The sequence below is a fragment of the Convolutriloba macropyga genome, chromosome 13 (assembly GCF_964194025.1).
Source record: "Convolutriloba macropyga chromosome 13, txConMacr16.3, whole genome shotgun sequence".
Taxonomy (NCBI): domain Eukaryota; kingdom Metazoa; phylum Xenacoelomorpha; order Acoela; family Convolutidae; genus Convolutriloba; species Convolutriloba macropyga.
Window position 1 is genome coordinate 14330504 of NC_134480.1, and position 25962 is coordinate 14356465.

At 35.0% G+C, this 25962-nt stretch overlaps 3 protein-coding genes across 8 annotated transcripts in view; 2 read left to right on the forward strand and 1 right to left on the reverse strand.

Moving 5' to 3' along the window:
* Positions 1–11448: 11448 nt before the first annotated feature.
* Positions 11449–13399, forward strand: LOC142352247 (uncharacterized). Its single transcript, XM_075404721.1, has one exon. The coding sequence runs from the start codon at positions 11738–11740 to the stop codon at positions 13136–13138; it is 1401 nt and encodes a 466-aa protein (XP_075260836.1). The 5' UTR covers positions 11449–11737; the 3' UTR covers positions 13139–13399.
* A 2159-nt stretch (positions 13400–15558) lies between these two features.
* LOC142351915 (uncharacterized) overlaps positions 15559–25962 on the forward strand; it is a 309019-nt gene continuing 298615 nt past the window's right edge. For both annotated transcript variants that reach the window (XM_075404172.1, XM_075404173.1), the window contains exon 1: positions 15559–15570. The gene's annotated coding sequence lies outside the window, so the exon portion shown is untranslated. The remainder of the gene's footprint in view (positions 15571–25962) is intronic.
* The window catches only part of LOC142351964 (GDP-mannose 4,6 dehydratase-like), a 112745-nt gene continuing 103169 nt past the window's right edge, over positions 16387–25962 (reverse strand). For all 5 annotated transcript variants that reach the window (XM_075404257.1, XM_075404256.1, XM_075404258.1 and 2 more), the window contains exons 10-11: positions 17168–17236; positions 16387–16766 (exon numbers count right to left, since the gene is read on the reverse strand). In XM_075404257.1, the coding sequence (XP_075260372.1) occupies positions 16710–16766; positions 17168–17236 (126 nt within the window). In that variant the 3' untranslated portion in view covers positions 16387–16709. The remainder of the gene's footprint in view (positions 16767–17167; positions 17237–25962) is intronic.

The following is a 25962-nucleotide window of genomic DNA, read 5'->3' on the forward strand; positions in this document are numbered from 1 at the left end:
AGAAAACAATACTCTTGACATTGGTTATTTTTTCAAGTAATGTTTTTTGGTTTTCCTACTACAAAATTTGACAAACATTTTGTGAATTTTTGCAAGTTTTCCTGTATTTGAGGTAGATATTTATTCCCTTTTCAGCTAATCATATTAATTATAGCTCCCATTGGCATTGAAACAAGCAGCAAAAAACATTTTATTGACTTCCGTGAATAGCTGATAGTTTTAAAGACTGCAAAGCCATTCTGACAAAGTTTCTTGGATTTGCGTCTTTGCCTGTAATTCTGGTTTTTTTTTTGTTTTCATGCGAAATCCCGGTCAATCAAAAGCCCTAGTTGCTGCTATAGACGTTTAAATGAATCTACTTTTCGATTTTGGGTTAATGTTAAGTGATTAATGACATAAGAAAATAATTTTGTAATTCCCCATTTTTGCATATTTTCCTTGATCTGGGGTTGTTATTTGTTCTCATCTCAACTTATCACACTAAATATTGTTCCAAATGGCATGAAAAGAATTCACAAAAAATCCTTGCAATGAGATCGTTACAATGAGATCGTTAATTTCAACTTTTATCTTTGTTGTCAACTAGTCTAAGTAACTAAGTCTTTTTATTGACAGAACTTATCAACTTTCTGATGCCCTAAACAATATTTCTGCTGTTGGTTATGTTTTGTTAGATGTCTATTGAGATTAGAAAAGCGTTTTCATAAGAAATTTGTGAGTTTTCGATACTGGCCAGTATTTGTGGTTCATTTTGTTGTCTTTTTCACAAAGATAATTTACCTAGAAGACACAGTTAAAAATAAAAGAGAATAAAGCAAATCATTCAACTGTTTTCGTCAGTTAAATTTTTTTCGTGGTTTCTTAATGTATTATAGATATAATGGCTTCAGCAGTGGGGTTTCAAAAAATTGATTGTGAAACTTCTAATTTATCCGTATATGGGGGTTTTGTCATCCTGTGATTTGGCTTCAATAATAATAATAATCAAAACTAGATTCGTGAAAAGTTGCAATATGTTCTCTTTTTGTATAAAGTTCAAAGCTTGTGGTTTGTTCGAACTTTGAAAATATTTCTTTAAAATGAAACAGTTGATTTTTGAGCTTTGTCCTTTTTATAATATTTCTTTCATTTTTGTAGCTTGGTCTCTGTAACGACATGTTGCATCCTCTTTCCAGTAGACCAAGATTCAATCCTTATTATAGTTTTATTTCAAATCAATGGTTTCTGGGCTTTGGTACAACGCCTTTTGCTAAAAAATTGATTTTTGGATACTCGCTCATTCTGAGTTTTCTGTTTCCTTCCCGCATTATCACACCAATGGGTTGGCCCAGTTTTGCAGTCGTCCAACATATCACTGATAATGACAAATCTCAATTGTTTCATGTGTAAATTAGCTTTTGTAATACGCCGATGTGATATGAAGTGGTTTCGTTTCCATCAGTTTGAAATTGGTTGTTTTCAAAAAAAGAGAAATGTTTTTTTGAACTTTGTCCTTTTTGCTCTTTATTGTCGGACCGTCACCGAGTCGCACTATTGAGAGGTTTTATAAATTATCAAATGGGAATCTAATGAAGTACAGGTTGATGTGTTTAGATCGGGTTTTATTGGATTCACTCTATATTTTGCTATTTTCTGTTTTTTTTAAAAATATATTCATCGAGTTTTGGTCATAATTAATTTGTATTACTATTTGTTTTTTGGGTGTATCTCGTCCAGTACTCTCATTGATGGCAAGTCTCATCGGTTCTCTAATCCAGCTTCAATTGTTTGCTGAAAAATATGATAATTTTTGAACTTTCTATTTTTCTTTTTCTCATTTGGTAGACTAATAAATCAAAACGTGGATGGGCTGGGTCGGAACATCATGTGCAAACGCAGCTTACCGAGCCTCCTTTCTTGTCTGTACTTAGACGTGAATGTGATTAAATGCTGACACATTTGACAAACGGGCACAAATTTCCGGAGAATTTCAAAGAGTTCTTGATAAATTCGTTTTTATGAGGACGAACATTCGACTAATTTCAAAATCGATCCAAACTTATCGAAAATTGCAGCTGGAATGTTATCAAATGAAAAATGAGTTGAAAATATGTGTTTTTAGCAAGTGTATACATATACATTATATATATACCAGCCGGGCGTACAACCGAATCTCTATTAGTCAGTTTATAATATGCAACAAAAAGTGTTTATGGAAAACCTATGTAAACATGTATTGATTTGTATGTTTCAAAAAGGATAAGCAGTTATCCAAGAAAAAATAAACCATTCATTCCAGTGTTCAATTTTCTTCACAAGAATTCTCATAAAAAAGTCTGATGAACCGATTATTGGCAGACGCTGACTATACAAAATGTTCAGTTATGCAGCCTTATTTTTAAAGAACTTTAGAATCTTTTAAAAGTTCATTTCTTTCATTGATAAAATATCTAGCGTAATACTGATAGCCTTTTATTTTTTTTCGAATTTTAGGTATTGTGCCGAAAATATATAAGAACCGCCCGAAAGTAAAGAAAAGTGTTCAGCGACGTTGATTGAGAATTTTTACCTACAGTTTGCTGCTTTTACTGGGTTTGGCTCCTTGTTTAAAAAGATATTATTCTAAAATTTTAAGGAAACGTTTTAAATGTTTTAGTGAAAATAGCTGCTGCGACTATGTTTGGTTCTGTCAGCGAGGTATGCCTTCTAATCTTTTTCTAAACAAATTTTATTTTACAAAAAGTATTTTTATTAGAGAATCTATAGATAATGTTCTGATTTTATAAACATCTACTGATTATTGGTAGACGTTAAACATACAAAGTTTTCATGAATGCAGCCGTTTTGTCCATAAAATTCGAGAGCAATTCGGGAACTTGTTTTAGTCATTGTCAAAGAAAGTTTGTTTATTGCAGAGAAAAGCTCAGAGTTTTTATGGCTTTGAAAATGTATTTTCGTAAATTTTAAGGGATTTCCTTTTGTTTTGGATTCATTTGTAAAAATTATTGCTGCCACATGACTACGTTTTATTATTCAATGTTTCAAATGGTTCTTAAAATGCTGCATGTGAGCCAATACAATGCCTTCAGTTTTTATCTAACGCCTCTCATGAATTTGATTGTATTTATTTTAAGAGAATGTTAGTGAAGTTTGTCAAATTTTAATCTTATTTGTGTCCACATGTAGCTTACTCTTATTTTTTACAGGGCAAAATTGATTCCAAAATGAGAAAACAATACTTTTTACATTGGTTTTATTTTCAAGTAAAGTTTTTTGGTTTTCCTACTACAAAATTTGACGAAAATTTTGTGAATTTTTGCAAGTTTTCCTGTATTTGAGGTGGATATTTATTCCCTTTTCAACTAATCATATTAATTATAGCTCTCATTGGCATTGAGACAAGGAGCAAAAAACATTTTATTGACTTCCGTGAATAGCTGATAGTTTTAACGACTTCGAAGCCGTTCTGACAAAATTTCCTGGATTTGTGTCTTTGCCTGTAATTCTGCTTTTTTTTATTTTCATGCGAAATCCCGGTCAATCAAGAGCTCCTGTTGCTGCTATAGACGTTTAAATGAATCTACTTTTCGATTTTGGGTTAATGTTAAGTGATTAATGACATAAGAAAATAATTTTGTAATTCCCCATTTTTGCATATTTTCCTTAATCTGGGGTTGTTATTTGTTCTCATCTCAACTTATCACACTAAATATTGTTCCAAATGGCATGAAAAGAATTCACAAAAAATCCTTGCAATGAGATCGTTACAATGAGATCGTTAATTTCAACTTTTATCTTTGTTGTCAACTAGTCTAAGTAACTAAGTCTTTTTATTGACAGAACTTATCAACTTTCTGATGCCCTAAACAATATTTCTGCTGTTGGTTATGTTTTGTTAGATGTCTATCGAGATTAGAAAAGCGTTTTCATAAGAAATTTGTGAGTTTTCGATACTGGCCAGTATTTGTGGTTCATTTTGTTGTCTTTTTCACAAAGATAATTTACCTAGAAGACACAGTTAAAATTAAAAGAGAATAAAGCAAATCATTCAACTGTTTTCGTCAGTTAAATTTTTTTCGTGGTTTCTTAATGTATTATAGATATAATGGCTTCAGCAGTGGGGTTTCAAAAAATTGATTGTGAAACTTCTAATTTATCCGTATATGGGGGTTTTGTCATCCTGTGATTTGGCTTCAATAATAATAATAATCAAAACTAGATTCGTGAAAAGTTGCAATATGTTCTCTTTTTGTATAAAGTTCAAAGCTTGTGGTTTGTTCGAACTTTGAAAATATTTCTTTAAAATGAAACAGTTGATTTTTGAGCTTTGTCCGTTTTATAATATTTCTTTCATTTTTGTAGCTTGGTCTCTGTAACGACATGTTGCATCCTCTTTCCAGTAGACCAAGATTCAATCCTTATTATAGTTTTATTTCAAATCAATGGTTTCTGGGCTTTGGTACAACGCCTTTTGCTAAAAAATTGATTTTTGGATACTCGCTCATTCTGAGTTTTCTGTTTCCTTCCCGCATTATCACACCAATGGGTTGGCCCAGTTTTGCAGTCGTCCAACATATCACTGATTACGACAAATCTCAATTGTTTCATGTGTATATTAGCCTTCCTAATACGCCGATGTGATATGAAGTGGTTTCGTTTCAATTCAGTTTGAAATTGGTTGTTTTTAAAAAAAGAGAATTGTACTTTTGAACTTTGTCCTTTTTGCTCTTTATTGTCGGACTGTCACCGAGTCGCACTATTGAGAGGTTTTATAAATTATCGAATGGAAATTTACTGAAGTACAGGTTGATGTGTTTAGATCGGGTTTTATCGGATTCACTCTATATTTTGTTATTTTCTGTTTTTTTTTTGTTAAAATATATTCATCAAGTTTTGGTCTTAATTAATTTGTATTACTATTTGTTTTTTGGGTGTATCTCGTCCAGTACTCTCATTGATGGCAGCTCTCATCGGTTCTCTAATCCAGCTTCAATTGTTTGCTGAAAAATATGATAAATTTTGAACTTTCTATTTTTCTCTTTCTCATTTGGTAGACTAATAAATCAAAACGTGGATGGGCTGGGTCGGAACATCATGTGCAAACGAGCCTCCTTTTTTCTCTGTACTTAGACGTAAATGTTATTAAATGCTGACACATTTGACAAACGGGCACAAATACCCGGAGAATTTCAAAGAATTTATAAATTCGTTTCTATGAGGACGAACATTCGACTAATTTCAAAATCTATTCAAACCTGTCGAAAAATTGCAGCTGCAATGTTATCAAATGGAAATGAATTTAAAAATATGTGTTTTTAGCAAGTGTATACATATACATTATATTTATACCAGCCGGGCGTACAACCGAATCTCTATTAGTCATTTTATAATATGCAACAAAAAGTGTTTATGGAAAACCTATGTAAACATGTATTGATTTGTATGTTTCAAAAAGAATAAGCAGTTATCCAAGTAAAAAGAAATCATTCATTCCAGTGTTCAATTTTCTTCACAAGAATTCTCATAAAAAAGTCTGATGAACCGATTATTGGCAGACGCTGACTATACAAAATGTTCAGTTATGCAGCCTTATTTTTAAAGAACTTTAGAATCTTTTAAAAGTTCATTTCATTCATTGATAAAATATCTAGCGTAATACTGATAGCCTTTTATTTTTTTTCGAATTTTAGGTAATGTGTCGAAAATATATAAGAACCGCCCGAAAGTAAAGAAAAGTGTTCAGCGACGTTGATTGAGAATTTTTACCTACAGTTTGCTTCTTTTACTGGAGTTTGGCTCCTTGTTTAAAAAGATATTATTCTAAAATTTTAAGGAAACGTTTTTAATGTTTTAGTGAAAATAGCTGCTGCGACTTTGTTTGGTTCTGTCAGCGAGGTATGCCTTCTAATCCTTTTCTAAACAAATTTTATATTACAAAAAGTATTTTTATTAGAGAATCTATAGATAATGTTCTGATTTTATAAACATCTACTGATTATTGGTAGACGTTAAACATACAAAGTTTTCATGAATGCAGCCGTTTTGTCCATAAAATTCGAGAGCAATTCGGGAGCTTGTTTTAGTCATTGTCAAAGAAATTTTGTGTATTGCTGATATTTTTATACTTTTCTTCTCGAAAAATTAATCATCTTCCATAAAAATGTGAGAACGATCCGAGGTAAGCAGAAGAGTTCATCATCGTTGATTGAAAAATTTAACCTATGGGTTGCTTCTTTTACCGAAGTCTGACGCATTGTTGCACTGCTGTCTTGACAATCAATAATTTTCAAAAAAAGTTTTCAAAAGTTGCTTCAAAAATTGTGAGTATTATTGGATTAGAACTTTTAGAACCAAGCCATGCAAAATATGATCTGTCAGACCCAAGTCGTAACCAAATAGAGGCGATAAGATCAGATTAATCCACCTATTTCAATAACATAATGTTGAAAAACGAAAAATATCTTTTGTTCCAGCTGAAAACATCTGCAGATTGATTCCAGTTCTAGGCATCAAATTTAAAGATCTTTTTCTTTTGTAATTCAATCGAAAAAATCGATTGAAAAGAAAAATGTTCCAGAGTTGACAATCAAAATTGTGCAGTCAAATATATCTTTTAACAATTTTGCAATGTTTTCAGATCAAAAACTTGGCAGCGATTTTCATATTGCCGGCGAAAAAAAATGGTCATTAAATTACTTCCTCTTTACCAAACATTTTTCTTTGAAATACATAGAACATTTTAGGCAATCCAAAGTTGAATTGTTTAATCTATTGCCACATAACTGTTTTAATCATTTTGGTATTTTGGATAAATTTTCATAAAAACGCCTGATAACCGATTATTCGCAGACGCTGACTATACTAATTTTTCAGGTATGGAGCCCTATCTTTAGAGAACTTTAGAATCTTTTTGAAATTCTTTTTATTAATTGATAATATATCTAGCTTAACGCTGACTTCTTTTTTCCGAAATTTTCGTTTAATGCCTAAAAAAATATGAGAACCGCCCGAAATTAAAAGAAGGTATTCATCGAGGTTGATGGAGACCTTTTAGCAACTGTTTATTTCTTTTACTGGAATTTGGCGCATTGTTGCTTTGCTTCCTTGAAAAACCACATTTTTTTTAAAAAAAAACGATGTTGATAAGTTGCGTCATAAATTCTTAGTATTATTAGATTAGAACTTTACAGAACCAAGCAAATTTTAGAAGAATCTATCACGTTTAATTCGACGTCAAATAGACGCAAAAAAATGATGGAAAATTACGTATTTCTATAACTTATTGTTTAAAAACGAAATATGTATCTTTATTTCCAGCTGATTGATTCAAAAATCAGCTGATTGATTCCATTTCTAAACATACTATAAAAACTCTTTTTTGAAAAAAGAAAGTCTTAACCTAAATTGTTTTTGCGTGAAGAAAGTTATACTGAGCTGAAACCTTTTCATTTCACACTTCAAGAGGCGGTTCTTACAAGAATTTTACTTCTTAGAGCAATTTTTATTTTCTGCAGTTAAAATTTGAAATGTTCAAAACTTTTTACGAAAGGTTCTTAAGCTTTTCGTGAAAGATCTATAAAAATATTCTTTTTCGATTAATTTGAAAAGTGTTTGTTTAAAAAATGTTGATAAGTTTCGTAGAAAAATTTTGGTATTATTGGATCAGAACTTTCAGAACCGAGCAAATTATAGTTTTATCTGTCAGATCCAAGTTGATATCAAATAGACGCAATAAGCTTAGATTAATCTATTTATTTCAAAAACCCAATGTTAAGAAAAGAAAAATATCTTTAGTTCCAGCTGAAAAAATCTGCAGATTGATTCCAATTCTAGGCGTCAATTTTAAAGATCTGTTGCTTCTGTTATCCAATCTGAACAATCAATTGAAACGAAAATTGTTACAGAGTTGACAATCAAACTTGTGCAGCCAAATATATCTTTTACCAATTTTGCCCTGCTTTTAGATCAAAAACTCGGCGACATTTTTCATATTGCCGCCGAATTTCTAAAAAAATGGTCATTAAATCTCTTTTTTTTTACAGAAGCAAATATTTCTTTTCTTAAATGAAAAGGTCATCTGAGGTTTGAGGCAATACAAAGTTGAATATTTTAACTTATTGTCAATTAACCGTTTTAATTATTTTGTATTTTGGACTCATTTTAGAGGGAAGCGACATTTTTTTCAGTAAAATGATTGAAACCGAAAAAGGGTGGCAAGATTATCAAATTTTTTGTTATTATGTTTACTATAAGTGAAAAAATTGCAGTTACGGCAAGCACGCAATTGCACAAACGATATTATGAAGAGAGCAAACTATATGAACGGCAAAGTACTGGTTTTGCATAGCTTTTGGATTCATCCACTTTTATTTTAGAAATGAGGCGTTTTTCTAAAGATAAAAAATGAGTTCAATAAAAATTTGTTTAAAAGACCAGGCACTATGATAACTAGTCACTATAATATAAGATTCACATGGATTATGTTCTTCAATTTTTTATTATGTTGGTATGAGGTGTATATATTTCGTAGAGCTCGAAGACCGTCGACCGTGTTTTGTAAATAAGTTCCAGTGATAACTTATCCAAAATTATTATAATAACAATTTTGATGCTTGTAGAACCGCTAAGGCTGTCTACATCGGCCTTTATATCTAAAGCACAATTTGATGAATTTTGTCTTTCTATCCCTATTTGCATTTAGATTACACAATTTAATTCCAAATCTCTGTATAATGGTGCTTATTTTTTTCATCTTAAATTTTTTATATCAAAATTAATATTTTTCAAAATAAAGTCTTGGTTCTAAAAAATGACTGATTTGGAACGTTAAGCAAAATTAGTACCTTGCTCAGCTCATATAGTTTCAAGTCTGCCACTTCTCATTCCTCTTATGATGTAATAAACGCAAACTGGTGTCGCTTATACTAAACCTAATCGAAAAAGTATCAAAATTTTGTCACCCTTTTACAATTTACTTCATTTCGATTTACAAATATAGTGAAGAAAGTGTGATTTCTGACTAAAAATTCCGAAAATATTAAAAAAAAAAAATTGCAACAAATTAAAGTCATCCTTTTGTATTTCTTTAAACGAACTAGAAAGATCAGAGAAAGAAAGGCTTGTTTTAGAAAGGAGAAATGTGATTTGGTGACCAATTTTCTAAAAACAATGGCGGATAATGTAATAAATTGCTGCTAAATTTTTGCTCTGGAAACATAAAATCGATAAAAAAAGATTATTTTGACTTCACGGTTTAGATTGTCAATTCTTAAGATTCATACTTTTTAATCGCTTGTTTTTATTGGATGTCATGAGTAACGAACCAGTAAACTTCATTTTTAGAAGTGCAATCAACCTGCTGATATTTTCAGCTGGAACCAAAGATAGATGTTGTTTTTAACGACAAAATATAGAAATGCATCTACTTGATATCGAATTAAACCTGATAAATACTTCTATTATTTGCTAGGTTCTATAGTCTTCTAATCCAACAACAAACAAAAAATCTGTGACGCAACTTATCAACGCCAATTTTAAACAAACAGTTGTTTTTAAAAATTATTGTTTGTCAAAACAGCAGTGTAACAATGCGCGGCTCTCATATTTTTTTAAGCATAATACATAAAATTTGGGGAAAAAGTATCAGTATTACGCTAGATATTCTATCAAAGAATAAATTGGACTTCAAAAAGATTCTAAAACTCTTTAAAAATAAAACTGCATACCTGAAAAATTTGCACAGTCAGCGTCTGCTATTAATCAGTAGTTTTTAAGAAAATTTTTGAATTAAATTTAACATTGGATTGAATTATCTTTTTTTAACATGGATAACTGACTTCTGTTTTTAAAATTACAACCATATCTATAGTTTCTCTGTAAACAATTTTTGCAGTATTTTATTTTTTTAATAGTGATTAGATGGTATACCTCGCTGACAGAACCAAAAAATGTCGCAGCAATTGTTTTTTCTTCAAAATATTGAAAAGATTTCCTTATCATTGAAAAAATTCAGAATAAAATTATTTTGGCAGGGCAAGACTGAATTACCATCTACTTTGAATAGTCTTATGTTAAATTAATAATTGATGATTAAAAATTAAAAGGGTCTTTTTAATAAAATACTAGATTTTTTTTCATTCGACTGTTTTTCCCGAGAACTAGTTTTGAAACTTTTTGAAAAAAAAATTAAATTCCAACGGCAAATTATTGAAGTTGCTTTAAGAAGAAAGAAAGGCCAAATTTCATAAGGCGTCTTGAAGTGTAAAATAAAAAGATTTCAGCTCAGTATTTTTTAATGCAAAAACGCTTTTAGGTCAAAGCTATCTTTTTTTTAAAGATTTAGGTTTAAAAAATCATCGAACTTAGGTTAAAACTAAGCAAAATTTGTTCTCTGTTTGATTGGTAACCATAAAGAGAATTAAAAATTTTGTTCAAGCTATATTCCAAAATTCTGATTGATTTTTGTACTTTATCGAAGTTTCCTTTGTTAGCAGTCAACACTCAACTCAATTGTTGGCGCTTCGTCAGAATTTGTTATTTGTCAAATTTACAACCTGCTTCTGTACCTGAAAATACTGATAAAGTGGGCTGAATGATGCAGAAAAGTTCAAGAATTGTTGCTGAGTTTGACCCTTTTTAATGCCCTTTTGCACCATTATAGCGGTGTCTATTAATTATAATAGCTTACACAAGCCTCTTATGTTACAAAATCTATTGTCAAAAACAAACAAAAGTAAAATTTGATCACGCATGCTTACTTTGAAAATTTTGATCATAGTGAGTCGAAACATAGTCAATTGCTTTTGGACACGACAAAACTGATTCTGTAGTTTCCGGAATTCTTCGGAACCCCGTAGTCAATTTTTAGGAAAAGCTTCTCATTTATCCAACTTTGAGCGTAAGATTGACATCGAGAACACATAAATTAATTTTGATTTTATGAGCAAGTTTTATCCATTTCAGAACTGGTTGAACAAATTTTAGCCCGAACTGTGATCACTTTTATGAGCCAGCAATGGTTTTATTATCAATTAATATGGTATCTTAAGATCGCGTTCATATCGGTTAATATGAAACTTATGAGTAAAATGGAAATCATAAATTAATTGGGGCAGTATTAAATTAGCCCGAAGCAGCACGTGAACGAATCTGATTTGGGCTCTCTTTTCAACCCGGATCCAGATTTTAATTCCTTTAATCCACACCCATCTTTCAAGTTGTAAAAGTTGAGAAATCTAAATTGGCGTTTAATTAGTCTAGCCTGTTATCCAATTGAAGTAGCTTTTCCTCAAATCTCCTCTCAAAAGCGGCGGCGCTGAAAGGAGTTTAACTTCAATTGTTCCATTTATTCCTAGGGCTTTTTAACAAGGCAAACTTTTGCTCTTTTCTGATTGGATAATGAGCCAGCGCAAGGATTTATCCAATAAGTCCGCAAATTAGCCAAACATTTGGATCAAGTTTCTTCTGCTGGCAAAACTTCAGCAAATTCAATCAAAACTATCCGCCAAAATTGCCTCTTCGAAAAATAACTAAACATAAACTTTGCAAAATTTCTCAACTTTTCTCCAGAAAACATCTCTAATATCTACAAAACAGACCAGTTTTCTATATTTTCTTCGTTTTCCTCAGTTTTATCCTTGAAATTTAAAATATTTATTGATATCAACCGGTGAAATCAGTATTTCGTTATAAGGACTTGAGTTATAACTAAATTTCTTTTTAAAATAAATTATCTTTGAGTGCTGATTGCGAACCCGAAATGCAGCCGCAAGCTTACACAGGTGCGGTAGGCGCAACCCAGGCAGCCTTTGCCGGAATGATGCCAGCAGCCGCCTACTACGACCAGGGTGCATTCTACCGACAAGCAGCAGCAGCACAGTATAACATGATGGCCGCTAATCACCCTATGGCCATGTACCCCACAACCGCAGCCGATTTGTACTCGGGCACCGCGGCTATGAGAGGGGCCTACCCGGGTTACCCGACACCTTTTCCCCACGAGAACCCGAAAGACATGGTAAAACCACCTTACTCTTACATAGCTCTGATTGCCATGTCAATAATGGCATCCAAAGACAAAAAAGCGACCCTAAGTTCCATTTATCAATTCATAATGGACCGATTCCCGTACTATCGCCATAACAAACAAGGCTGGCAAAACAGCATTCGGCATAACTTGAGTTTGAACGACTGCTTCATAAAAGTTGCCCGGGACGATAAAAAACCAGGAAAGGGTTCTTATTGGACGTTAGATCCAGAATCGTACAATATGTTTGATAACGGCAGCTATTTGCGACGAAGAAAACGATTTAAGAAAATCAAAGAAGAAGCAAGCAAATTTTCCGCTTCTCAAGTTCAGAACTCACCAAACGCAAAAAATATCAAACAGGAAACGTCGGTCTCTCCCGGAAGTACGATCTCCGAAAATGAAAAAGCGGCATCCGAAATAGCAGCCTCGTTTTCTCAACAAAACGAAAATAACAGCACAGTTGGGGCAAATTGTTCAAACGCAAATATCTCGCAAACATCTATGGGTTCTAACAAGGATTTGGGAATCATTTCCAACAACACGACCAGCTCAAATTTGAGCCAAATTTCACCAATTGACACCACAGCTTTCAATGACAAATCATTCAGCGCACAGCAAATGTCCTTCACCGAAAATGACAACTTCAGCAACGTTTTGCTTGGGTCAGAGCTAAGTGTGAACCCGGGAGGATCATTCATGAGGAACTCAGCTTGTGATTCGCCCGGTAACATCCCATCATCAGCCCAGTTTTACGGGCAACTTCAGTCTTCGTCTATGACCCCAAATTTACACTCTTCGGCCGTAGCAGCAGTTGCAGCTAACAACGTTTTAGATATGTCCAAATACTACTACTCAAGCGCTGCAGCGTACTGCAACTTAAAACCCGAACAAATAGCTTCAAACATGCTAAGTCATACTTTCACGTCAAACGCAATTTCAGCCGCAGCCGCGAACAACCCTATAATGGGGGTCAATGCTAACAACCCGGTTAGCAACCCCAGTAATAATATTAGTAATAACTCGTCTGTGGTTAACCAAGCTAACCACTTTTCAAGCGCTAACCAGCCTCCAGTTTCGCAACTTGGTTCCCAGCCGGCTTTGAGTTACGACTATTCAAAGTTCATTTTCTAACAATCATTTCACGAGGATGCAAATTTCCAAAACAGCAATAATTGACGAGCAAACCCGACCAGAATTCCAAAGCGATCCAAACCTATCGATCTAAACAGGGACTTAATGTAATGAGAAAGTGACCTTTCTAACGTGATATATTTCTAAGACCGCTTTTGCGAATGATTCCCTTTCTTTTATTTTCAATCTCTTTTTATATGTTCATGTTGTGTTATAATTAGCATTACCATTTTTTTACATAAATTCAAACTTTTATCACCAGTTTTCCGTTTTAATACAGCGTGCAGAATTTATGGCAACCTATTTTCTCGTATTTTTTGAAAAGCCTTACTTACAATAGAACGCAAAAAATAATGACTTGATATATTGAGAATATTTGGTGACTTTAATTGCAGCTGATCATGTTTTATGTCAAACTAAAGTGGTTGACTTTTCATTCAACCCTGCTGCTAGATATTATAAATAGAAAAATTTAAAACCAAAATTGAAAGAGATTTTCACAGTTTCCGAAAAGGGTGTTCTTGTGCCCCATATTGTCTTTTAAACAAAATATTTAAAGAAAATATTATAGTTTAATTTATACATGATATAAATACTTCAAAAATTGAGGACTTTTTGTGCTTGCTCTATTTCTATTTAAAATACTAAAAATCTAGAAACAGTAACAACTAGACACAAAAATAATCGAAGTATTTGAGTTCGGGAAGAATTGATAACATAATTGATTACTCAGAACAACACAGAGGGATTTTATCTATTCAGCTATCAATTAATTCTGGTTCTGATAACTTCCTAACTAACAACTGGACATGCACAATCAGCGAACAGAGGCATCCGGATATCTAAGTGTTTGTCGTAACAAATACCAAGAGGTTGCTTAAAATAAACAGTTTGCTATTTCGACAACTAAAACATTACAGTCAATGTGCAATCAAACATAATTCAAGAGAGAATTGCGATAGTTCTCGGTAGGAAGCAGAGCCAAATTCTAAACGATAATACTAAAAACAATCGCTTTTAATTCCTATTCCTAAGAGGACTAAAACGCAACAAATCTGTATCTCCTTGCTGAGTGGTTAACCAACATGATGAAAACAAGTTATGGTTTAATTTATCATTATTTTCTTTTGATACCAAATTTTAAGTAACTGAAATTTATTTGATCGAAAATCCACAAATTTACCCAAGTTGTGGGTATGAAATAATTTAGTTAGAAAAAAGTGTTTGCTTTTTCAATTTAGCTGTTTCAATTTCTGTATAAAGCTTAAATCAAAGTTAATAAAAAACGTTTTCTAGCAGTTATACAACAGCTTAAAATTCTTACTCCTTCATAACCTTGATTACGACTTATACATTCAATTGGTTTCGTTGTAACATGATCTGATTAACTTAGCAACAAAATACAAAGCTTTAGAGCACAAAACAATTGTCCGAAATTTGTTACAAGGTTCAATGCAATGTTAACTTTCTAGGTTTGGTATCTATTATTCATTATATTTCATTTTAAAAAAAATTAATTGAAATAGAATCAGTCGCCTTCAAAAACGTATAGATCTATTCCATTCTTGCGGTTAGAAAAATTGAATTTTCTGCATACAAATTTCAAGTGAGTGCAGCTGGAGCATATTTTTCTTGCACCCAAAGTCGGAAATTTTCCCTTTGCTTCCAAAAACATTTTCTATCGCTCCTTTTGACATGCAGAAACCGATATCTTTTGTAGCAAAATTTTAATGTTTGTAAGAACTGAAAAATAATTTACACCTTGCCTAAGTTAATCGTACGCCTTTCGGGACTCGAAACCACTCCGATTTTTGTGTAAAATTCGCAAGCCGCGCAGGAACTTCTTATTGTAAGGCATCTAATTTTTTTGGGCCCCCGATTACTGTACTGCGATTGTCTTTGATGTCTCACCGTAATTTGTTGCGACAATTCTGGGCTATTTTTAGACAATTCTCCGCCCTTTTACACTCCATTTAAGGCTTTGTCCGGCACATCTGCAAAACAGTGTTCTGCTCAACTGTTTACCTTTTTCTTTTCAACTGGAGCTAATCACGGTGGTTAATCACTGATATTAGCTTGTTGTATTATTTACACGGTAGTGTAAGCAAACAATGAGTTATCCATTTGAGAAGCTACGCGATAGTTTTGTGAGAAAACAAGGTTAGCGTGTTTAAAAGTGGTGATAATCGCGTTTAGAAATGAATTATGACTTAGTATTAGGAATCATGGAATGACTGTTCGGCTTAAACTTATGTTCTAGCGGTGTAATATTGGTGTTGGTGTTTGGGTATTAGCAAGTATTTAGAGTATTAATATCGCTGGGCTATAAGCAGTAAGTAATAGCTTGAGATATGGGTGAGCTGAGGTAGCTGATTATGGGTTCTGTTTTGAGGCACACAGGTGGAATAAACCAACAAGTCAACTTATTAAATTGTTGTCTTTCAAAACTTATCGACACTCACCGCGGGTGCTAAGGGCTTCTCACAGTCGCACTAATCTGTGGCCCGTAGTCTTGTTATAACTAGGGAACGAGTGAAACTAAATTGGATCAATTTGTTCGGCAGATTATGACGCCTGGGTGCTAGCAAGGTGAGAAGAGGCTTCCAATCTTCCTAGCTCCCTTTTCGTCACAGATTATCTTATGGCCCAGATCAAAAGATTTAGGCGTTAATAGGCGATCATTGAATTATCGTTTCCCTCTTTGTACAATCCTCATGTGTTAAGCTGAAAGTGATATTGCTGCTACCACTATTACTATTAACACTCTAATACAACCCGGCTGTTGCCTACCGCCTTTTCCCAGTACCCCTTTCTTTCTAGAACACTTCGACAATCAATAAAGCATACTCCACACATTAGGCCATCTTTTTGTATTTCAGGACGGATCAATTGCGAAGCTTTAATGTCCCACTTTATTCTAATTCCCACCAAAGCAAGCCTCACACCCTATATCTTTTCACGTTTAGCCAGTCTAAGCCAATTTCACCCCTTTTAAGCCATTAGCCCGCTTCCACAAACCCTTCCCCAAAATTTTACATGTGAAACATATCCGGCGAAAGCCCGAGATCAATGGGAATAATGGGTAGAAGACATACGCGAGCAAAACCCAGATCAAAAGTGAGGAATTAATCAAACAAAATTAGTCCGAATTAGGCCCATTTTAACCCCCTTTTGATTGAAACGAGCAAACCAACCCAACTGGTCGAAATAACTTTTATTTCCTGTAAACACTATAATCACAAAAGCTATCGCTGCATCCAAATTTAAATTAAATACACATTTGAAGTATTTACACATTAAAATGCTCATTCAAATATATTTTACACAATTTGTGGTAAACGCAAAATCCAAGGAATAAACGTAAAATATGTAAAAGCATAAAATCATAACAACTGAAAGTTTTTTTTCAGTTTAAACTCCATCTCAAAACCCAAACAATATCAAGTGAAGATTCGTTATGAGTAGTTAATAAGTGAAGACAGCACCACTGACTTTGGTTCCGTAAGCATCTCAGCAGATGCAATTGTAATTGTATCGGATAATTGAGATATTTGTCAATATTTGTACATGTTTAGTCTCCCTTGGCCATCAACACCAAGTCCGATTTCACCATCTCTTCCGCAATTTCCTGAAACACGTTGCACCTTTAATTATTGCTCCATTTTGAAAAAAGAAGGAACTGTTATTTAAAAAAATTGTACTTTTATCAAAATAATCGCAGAAAAATAATAGTACTACCATATTAAAGCTAATCTGAATACAACAGGTTGCCTTCTTTCCTCAATTTGATTTCCACAGCTCTCAAAGCTAACACAAATTTCAACCGTTTTTTCAATTTATTTTTTTTTCAACATTTTTCAATTTATCGAAATATATCTCTTAAATTCAGAACTTGCTTCTCAATCAGAAGACTTTTCTCGATATACTAAAACAAAGCCAAAAGTTACAGGAAAACATTGACTACAGATTTTTCGATGTGCAGTTTCAAAAAAACTGGCGTCTGGACAAAATACACAGAAGTGGATTTACGTCTATGGTGGTGGCAGGGTCCCATCCAAGCACCTTCTTCGCTTTTGATGGATCACCCAGGAGTGTTTCCTAAAACATGTGATATCATTTCACATTGTCCGAAGAATTAAACTGCTCGTGTCCAGATTCTACTCAGTTCCTAGTTATTTCTTTCTCACCCATTAGCTATCTTTTCAATTTATAAGATGTGTGAACAAACCAAAGCGTTTATTACTAATGGTTATAAAAGAGATCAATAAGACTTTAATTGACTCCTTTTTTTGCCGCTGGTTTACATCGGTTTATATTTGGTTCACAAAAAAGTCGCCAAAAATCTATTTGAAAAACTTTGAAAAAAAGAGCGAAAGCCAGCTGAGATCGAGAGAAAACATAGAACTTCAAAATTGGGTAAAAATTGAAGCTCATCAAATTCTCCTACGAAATGAACTGCATGTTCAAGCAACTCTGTATGGCAATTTGGTTGAAAATGGATAATATTTTAATGAACTTAAAACATGGGCAAAAAACTTGAAATAGTTTACCAAAATTTGACAAAATGACTCAATTTTGGACAAAATAGTGGTTTGGTGTGTGAGATGGTTTGGGCTTCAATGTTGAATATTTTTTTTCTTTTCAAACTGGATTGCATATTCACGTAGCTGTCTAATGGTACCAGTTCAACCTTTAAAATGCGCAAAAAGGTTGATTTTTACTCAGGCAAAGATCCTGACCATATATACGCCTCCACAGTCTCACAATGTTGGAGCCATAATTCTTCCAAATAAAATTACTGCGGCGTGAAAAAAAGGAAATAGCAAAAACGAGAAAAGCAAAATCTGACTACTATGCGAAATAAATTCATCTCGACAAAACATAGAAGAATTATTTCTAGAACAGCTCAGGTGGGCTAAGTAAGTTAGGTTGGCGGTGTGTTATTGTTGTTGTTGTGCTGTTGGTAATGTATAATGTGTTTTAATTCCTTGTTGGTGGCAGGACTGATCAACAGTCGCTGATTGTGTAGATGATATAGGGGACTTTGGGCTGATAGGATCTACTTATTGTGTTAGCATTTATTAACAAGCCTAATCCCCAATACCTCGAGGGGGTAAAAAGGAGTACGGGCGAATTAGTATTGTCAACACTGCAAAATCATCAGCCAGCTTATAACAGGTAAAATTAACAAAGGATTAAGTGTCGCTTTGGAGGGATTAGGGATTCGACTTTTATTACTCGCACACAAGTAGCTAGGACTCTTACCCTCTGCAACGGGCGCTTATTATAATCAATTCATTATTAAAACGCCAAGAAAACCCAATGCGTTTATGACCCGGACCTTCCCACTAGTTAACACTCTACTCCGCGAGGGCCATGGCTTCCAAGATAATAGAATGTAACCAGTAAGGATTACACCTAATGCTCCTCGGGTTACAAAACGGCTTCATTTCATTATGGCTAATTTATTCCACGCGAGGGTGCCCTCAATTTGTACAGTGGGGTGGGGTGGGGTGCACTTCGTAATTATGGGTGCGAAAGGGGACATAGTTCCTGTTGCAAAGACATAAAGCGCCACGAAAGAAGCGAGAGGGATCTAGCGGGCAGGACAGTAGGAGTCGTCGCAATTGGGGAGTTGATTAGGTTGGATTCAGGTGTTTTTGTTTTCGCAAATCAGGACAAATCCAAACTTTCCTGTACAATTGATATGTTTATAAAGTCAACACTTTAGGAGGTGTTATATCCACAAAACTAGTTAGTAGATAGTTAGTAATACATAGTTAGTGGTAGTAAGGGTAATAGATAGATAGATAGATTCAAAGGTGACAAAATAGATTTGGAGCGGTGTCGCGTAGTTCTGCTCTGCAGGGGGTAGAAAAGAAAGAACGGGATCATGATAGTTTATACGGGCGCATATCTGGTTGTATTAAGTACATCTGGTTTTTGTTCTTACTAAACAAGACCAAATTAGCTGTACCCAATTATAGCATTCCACAAAGTTACCTCCTGTTACCTTTGATTACGGCAGCGGAAGCTACCGCCCCCTACTAACACCCAACTCACAACACGACACAGCCTACAAACAACTATCCTATTAATCTACCACCTCCCCCCTCGCTATATCTATTTAATTTCAACAGTACCAATACACTTGCTCAAAAAGCCATAATACCTGCATAGCCCAATCTAACTAACAATTACTATCTCGGCAATAAATCAAAGTGAGATAATACTAAAGGTGGGAGTGAAAATGAGCCCGCCCAACCCGCTAAACTTGCTCACAAAGTGGTCACAAGCAGCAGCAGCAGGCAACATGTTGGCACTCTAAGTCTGACTAAATTGGCGTCCAATCAAAACATCATAGGCAATATACCTGTTATGATACGTGATAACAGTACGCCATTACAACACCCAACTACGCATATTTCACCTCAACAGACACCCGAATGATTTATGACCCACATTGCACCCTGACATTTCATCAAAACAGAAGTTAATTCCTATATGAAACGTTAGATGTCATTAGCTAGCGTGATATAGACACTTAAAATAGCCTAATGCTTAGAAAATCCTCAAAAGCAACAGCAGTAAAATTTGTTATCTTTTTTTATCATGTACACTTTTTTCATGATCATGTACAAATAAAAGAAAGAATATCGTCCCAGTGCCAGACGCAGATTACTCTGTTTTGTTATCAAATTTAGCCTACGGCCCCAAGTATCAAAAACTGCTGCGTCAAAACTAGATTTTTACCTAACAAAATTGGTTTTGGTGCAGAGATAAAAACAACTCTTATGCAATATTTACCATTATATAAAGATTCGTTTGATCATGTACGTCTATAAAAATTTTACAAAAGGATTGAATATTTATTATCACAACCGGCTAACGTCGGAAGAATTGCTCTCGAACGACTAGTGGGAGCTCTAGCCAATTGCAGCCTGCTTCAGTCGGGGGGGGGGGGGTAAAAATAATCACTAATGGGGCTTCAAACGACGTCATTAAAGATTATTATATACCACTATAACCAATAAAAAAAATTCAAATGAAATGACACCGATTTTGGCTCACTTCTCATTTGACATTTAGTGGTGAACTGCCACCACTTGAGTTTAGCTGCTTAAAACTGTGAATGAGAGAGAAATTTAAATCATGCAAAACAAAAAATATCAGCGGCGCAAAAGTCACTCGAAAAGTCAAATCGGTCGAGCAAAAATTTTGGATAAAACCAACGAGTAAAATAATTGCCTCAAACTTTTTGAGATTAGTAACCAAACTGAATCAGGAACTGAACCTCTGTTATCTGTTTTATTCTCCACTGAAAAAGGTTTTGATCAATTTGGTTGAGTAAAAAAGTAGTGGGAATAAAAAACATAACCAACTAACTTCGGGCGAATTGCTCTCAAACAACCGTTTGGCTTCTTCAGTAGCTAGCCACGGTTTAGTGAGGCTAGCTTTAGCTTAATTGAAGGGGCGTGAGGTGAGCGCAGCGAGAGGGGGTGGAAACAGTAAGCTCATGGCAACAGTGATACTTGGAGACTAGTGAGCTGAAAGGCTCTAAGAATTTAACGCCCGCTGGTCAGAGGAGACGTCCATGTTTGGAAGAATAACCCCAGTTGGTACACCCAACTGTTAGCACATAAGTCTTGTAAGGAAATGCCGGTTCGACACCAGCATTCGTTCATATTCACAGTAGCTGCGCGCCCTAACTTTGACACCCAACATAAAAAGAAACACTTTGCTTTATTATTTGCAGATACTCATTTAAAAGTCTGCAGATTTTGAAAGCCCAAAATAGAGAATAAAATTTTATACAAAAATACAAAAGTTAATGAAATACACAAGATTCACTTTCGATGTCTCTTAAACTAAACACCGACAAGTGATTCTAACGGAATTTTTTTCACCATTTGAGTGAGATTAAAAATTTCGTTTGCTCGAAACAGAGGCTAAATCTCAATCATTAGCTATCTCCGTTAGTTTAATAAGCAGTCCGTTGACAATCAAAAACTGGAGAGCGAAAACTACTAAACTGCTCAATAAAAATTTGCTCGTAATTTTCTCTTAACATCCCAGAGAAAGCAGTTGACTGAAAAAGATGGTTTCGAAGTGCAAAGCTATCATCGTGAACAAAAGAAAAAAATTGCAAAAATTTTTCTGAGCTTCAATGGCAAATGAATTCACGGCAACTTTGCTGAATCTCTGAAAAGACTTCAGCTCGAAGTGCTCGGCTCCAAAAATACTTCAGGAGGACTGGTTTAAGCGTAAATTAGCAATTACTAACCTTCAAATGTCAGTAGAGCTGACTATAGAACAATGCCTCGATTCAAATTTCATTTGACCTTAAGTAGTCATCACCCGCAAATCATGTTCAGCTGACCAAAATGTGAATGAGAGCAAAATAGACCATGTAAATATCGAGGATAAAAAGTCAATTGAAATGATAAATCAAGCGGAAATATACCACTAACAGCTAAGTTCAACTACAAAAATTGCTTCAAGCGTCATACGAGAGCAATTAATTATTTATTTTTATTAAGTTGAGAAACTTTTGAAAAAGTTGATTTAGATTCCAATCTTGAACAAAAAGTACAATTATTAACAATATACAAACTCAACAACCTGGACCTTAATTGTAGACTTTAGATATTTGACCTACTGAAACTTCGCCTTGCCAATGTGCTTTACCAACGCCGCTTCTTGTTCATAAACTAAAAATGGGCATTTTTGGTTACGTCATTGAATATTTTGAGATGATTAAATATGATGTCAATTTTCGTTGGTCAATGAGTAGTCCTAAAATCTTTTAAAATTTTTCTTTGATTGAAAATGTTTTTTTCCTTAATTGGCAATAAAATTCTAGAAATCGTTGTTCGCTTATTAAAAGTGCGATTCAATACATCTAACCTAACGACATGACAGAGTAAATACGGTCGCGGCTTAAGAAATCATCACTTTAGTTTCTAATCCTATGTTTCGTTCTTTGCTCTGATTTTATATTCATCCTTTAAATAAAATCTCAAAATTCTGCTGGCTTAATCAGCAAAGATTCGGAGGAAGTGAAAAAATCATCAGATTTTTTCTAAGAATTCTCGCGGTTTTTTAACATTTTTTGGGTCACATCGTTGGATATTCTGAGACGGGTTGATATATCATTGGATATTCCTGAAAAGGACTCTCCTTAAATGGAAATTAATGTCTCGAATTCTCAAGAGAGCAATTGAATACATGTGAGGGAAAAAGTGCGACAGCGCAAATTCTGTCACGCAGAAGACAATAAAAACCGCGTGAACAAATTCGCTGTTAAAGATCAAATGGGCAAAGCGCATTTCAGCATAAAATTAAAGGAACAAGACCCGCTAAATTCCGTCAAAATTATTTTTTCGTCAACTGCAATTTTGATTTAAAAAAGTTTGGCATCAATCTTTGGCAACCAACAAAAAGTGAATTAAAGAAGACTTAATTAATATTTTTTTAATTCACTGGATTAACTCGATTACATAACTCCGATTAAAAGTAAGATACAGCACACACATCTTCAAATCAGGCTTGTTTTCTTTTCTCAACAGTGGGAAAAAACAGGGCCATAACTGCTCAAAGTTACAGTTTGAGTCAAATTTTTATCACCACCTTCTGGAAAAAAATAAACTCTCACCATTACAGAAAAGTATCGATTACTGAGAGTTGCACAAGTGGGTTTAAACCCCAGAAATCTATTTCGAGGCAAACAACGCCGCTGACATGTAGCCGCGCCATTGTTATTCCGAATCGTAACAAACATTGCCCAATTGAAACGTATACAAGTCTAGCCGATATGCTAATAAACCAAACAACGCAATCGTACTTGCAAGTATCAATCGACTCAAAACATACAATCAGCTTTGAAAAGCCGGCAACTTTAATTACTTTTCAAACAGTGAGGTGGCATTTTAGCAGTACTCGGGTTTTGGTTCCAAATTGTAAAAACTACTGGGCGATGGTTCCTTGGTCAGACTGGCGAACGCTTAGTTTGGGAAAATGGAGCCCTTTTTGAGACGATAGGTGGTAGTCTAACTGAGCTGTGATTGTGGGCGCCCTGTTGCAATATTCCCTTCGCTTTGCTTAATTGTCGGACAGACGGTGTAAATTTTGGCGTTACGCACTCAGACATCGTGGAGAGTTATTTGATTTTATAATTGGGCAAGTTGCTATATTGTGTGTTTGAATAGTAGGAACAAGTGCCTGTTTGTATTTACACGATGCGATATATCCGTTAAAATTTAGCCCGGGGATGTGACTTGTGTTAGTGTTAGCCGACGCCACTTCGTTCTAATAGCAGTTAAGCGAAACAAACAATGCCGCCAACTATTTACACCCAAACAGTCAGGAATCTGTTCAACTAAACACACACCAACCACGTTCAACTACAATCAAAGCCGGCCTCTTTTCATTCCTTCCTTCCCCTCCTTTTCCCCCTCAATCTCTTCTCCCTGTCTCTCTCTCTCTCTCTTCTCCTCAGAAGAGCTCTGCTGTTCGACGCTACTGGTTGGCTGCTTAAGTTAGTCTGAGGGTACTAGAACTGTTATAAGCAGCTGTGAAGCGGTTAGTACTAATGGCAACAGCTCCAATGGGGAGTTCATCGTCAATGGGGATTCCTTGACTTGAGTTGGTTGCTTGTTCGGTCGGGTGTGGAGGCCGGCCGGCGCTGGCTCGTTCTGGCGGCGTTTGAACAGATTAGCGGTGCCATGCCTGGAGCGTATGTGTCGCAAACGGGAGGCCAAAGGGCAAAAACTGGCAACTGGTCCCCAATTGTGTCGCCAGAGATACGCCAATACCACAAACTTTTGCCCAGATCACTGGCACCACAAAACACCAACACATTACCTCAACTTCAACTTCAAGCCCTCTGGCATCAACGCTAACACTGCTAGCTACTATCCCCGCAAAACTAAACACGTACACACAACACAATACAACACAAAGAACCAAATCGAGTCAGTCAAGGCGGCACTTTACCAGACAACAGCTCTCAAAACAAACTATAGCCCTCGGGCACATCTTACCGCCTCAAACAACCCACCATCCCCATACCCCCCCCCCCCCCCCGAATTCACTACTGAAACCCATCACGCGTGCACCGGAGCAAAAACCAGAAAGCTCCGGCCCAAGTGCCATAAACTACTCAGTTCAAAGCACCCCCACCACCCCCTCCCCACGCTACCCTACTATTTAAACTTTTACTAACTACTATCAAAAGACCAACAAACAAACCATGCAAAATCACGTACATTCTGAAACCTTCAGAAAAACTTCACTGGGCCCAACTTCAAACTGTGTTCCATTTGAAATTCTAACAACAAAATAACATTTCAATGCTTTTCAATCCAATCTTTCATTTGTCATAATTGGCATTGTTTGATATTTTCAAAAACAACACAATCTGAAATCCTTAACATCTGTCATTTCAGATAGAACGATAAAGTGGACAGCTAAACAGTTAACAAAATATGACTGTTTATTTTCAAAACTCCAAGACAAAACTCAATCAAATTAGCCCCCGCTAACTTAATCAAAGCTAGCTCAAAATCCCCCTAAACAGCTGCAGAAGATGCAATGCCCTCTATTTCTGACCCTTGGGCGAACAAATCCGGGGAGAAATTACAACGTATTCAAATTTTGTTGACAGTTGAAACAAATTTGTTTGTTCAGACCAAAAGCACGTCCGCTTGTCCACACGCAAAAAATCACCTCCTTCGGGGAAAGGGAAAAAAGCAAACAAACATTTTCAACAATCAAGGATATATTGATAGTGACATTTTCCAGGCAATTAGCTAGCCAAGGAGTCAAAAATACATCACATCAAAGTTAGCTCACAGACCGCTTGACTTTTTCTCCGAGGAAAAGCACTTAAAATACACGGGCAATTACAATAGCATGCAGCACAGATTGCGTCAAATAGCGCCCAAATTTAGTTAATTCCCACAAAATTATGCCTTAATTAGGAGCAACGCTGTTCATAAAACTCCGGTCACAACACATACTGTGTGTATTAGAGTGTAGCTCACAGAGAGGTAGGATTTAGCTACAATTGGGCCGAAAGACAGCAGCCACTAAAAAGAAACAGCGACCAGAGCATTAACTGGATATTTTTATGACCCTAAGGCGGAACCCGTTTGCACATTCGACTGGTTTCTGGGCACGTTTGCACGCACTCGGTGAGATCCAAATAACACATGTTGGCATTGTTAGCGCAATATTAATTCGAAGTGTACGCAAACGTAGCAGGGTATTAAGCGGGAATTAAGCGGCTATTAATTCCCTGCTAATAATGTCCCCGCGAAATTTATACAATCTCAGTTTCCATTGCCTAAAGGTCGTTGAGCTAGGACTCAGAGCTTGTAAAAGTTTCAATTAAAACTTGCGAATTGAATTTGAGTAGTTAGAAAAAATTTCAACTAATATTTGAAATAAAAAAAGCTGTAGATCGAAATTCGAGAGCACTCTACCGGCATCATTTTGTTCAATGCCATCACGTAAAGTTGAAGCAAGAACAGAATCTCGGACCAATCATTGTAAACCGAATTTCAAATCAACAGAATAACTATAAAAGGAAAAAAACACGGCCGACTACTAACAAACGGAAAAATGAACTCAAACTTCTGATTGACAATTCAGGCTTCCTCACAAAACGGATGTTACAAAAATCGGATTTTAGTAAAACGGATGTCACAAAAACCAAAAAAGTGGGTCTCTTGTCTTTCCCATTATAGCTCCCACAAAATTATAGCCCCGATTATGGTATATTTACGGTAATTTCGGGATATACGCTTCATCCCAGTAAGCTT

Excerpts from the sequence above, each read along its gene's own strand:
- LOC142352247 (XM_075404721.1), top strand. The coding sequence starts at position 11,738 with ATGCAGCCGCAAGCTTACACAGGTGCGGTAGGCGCAACCCAGGCAGCC.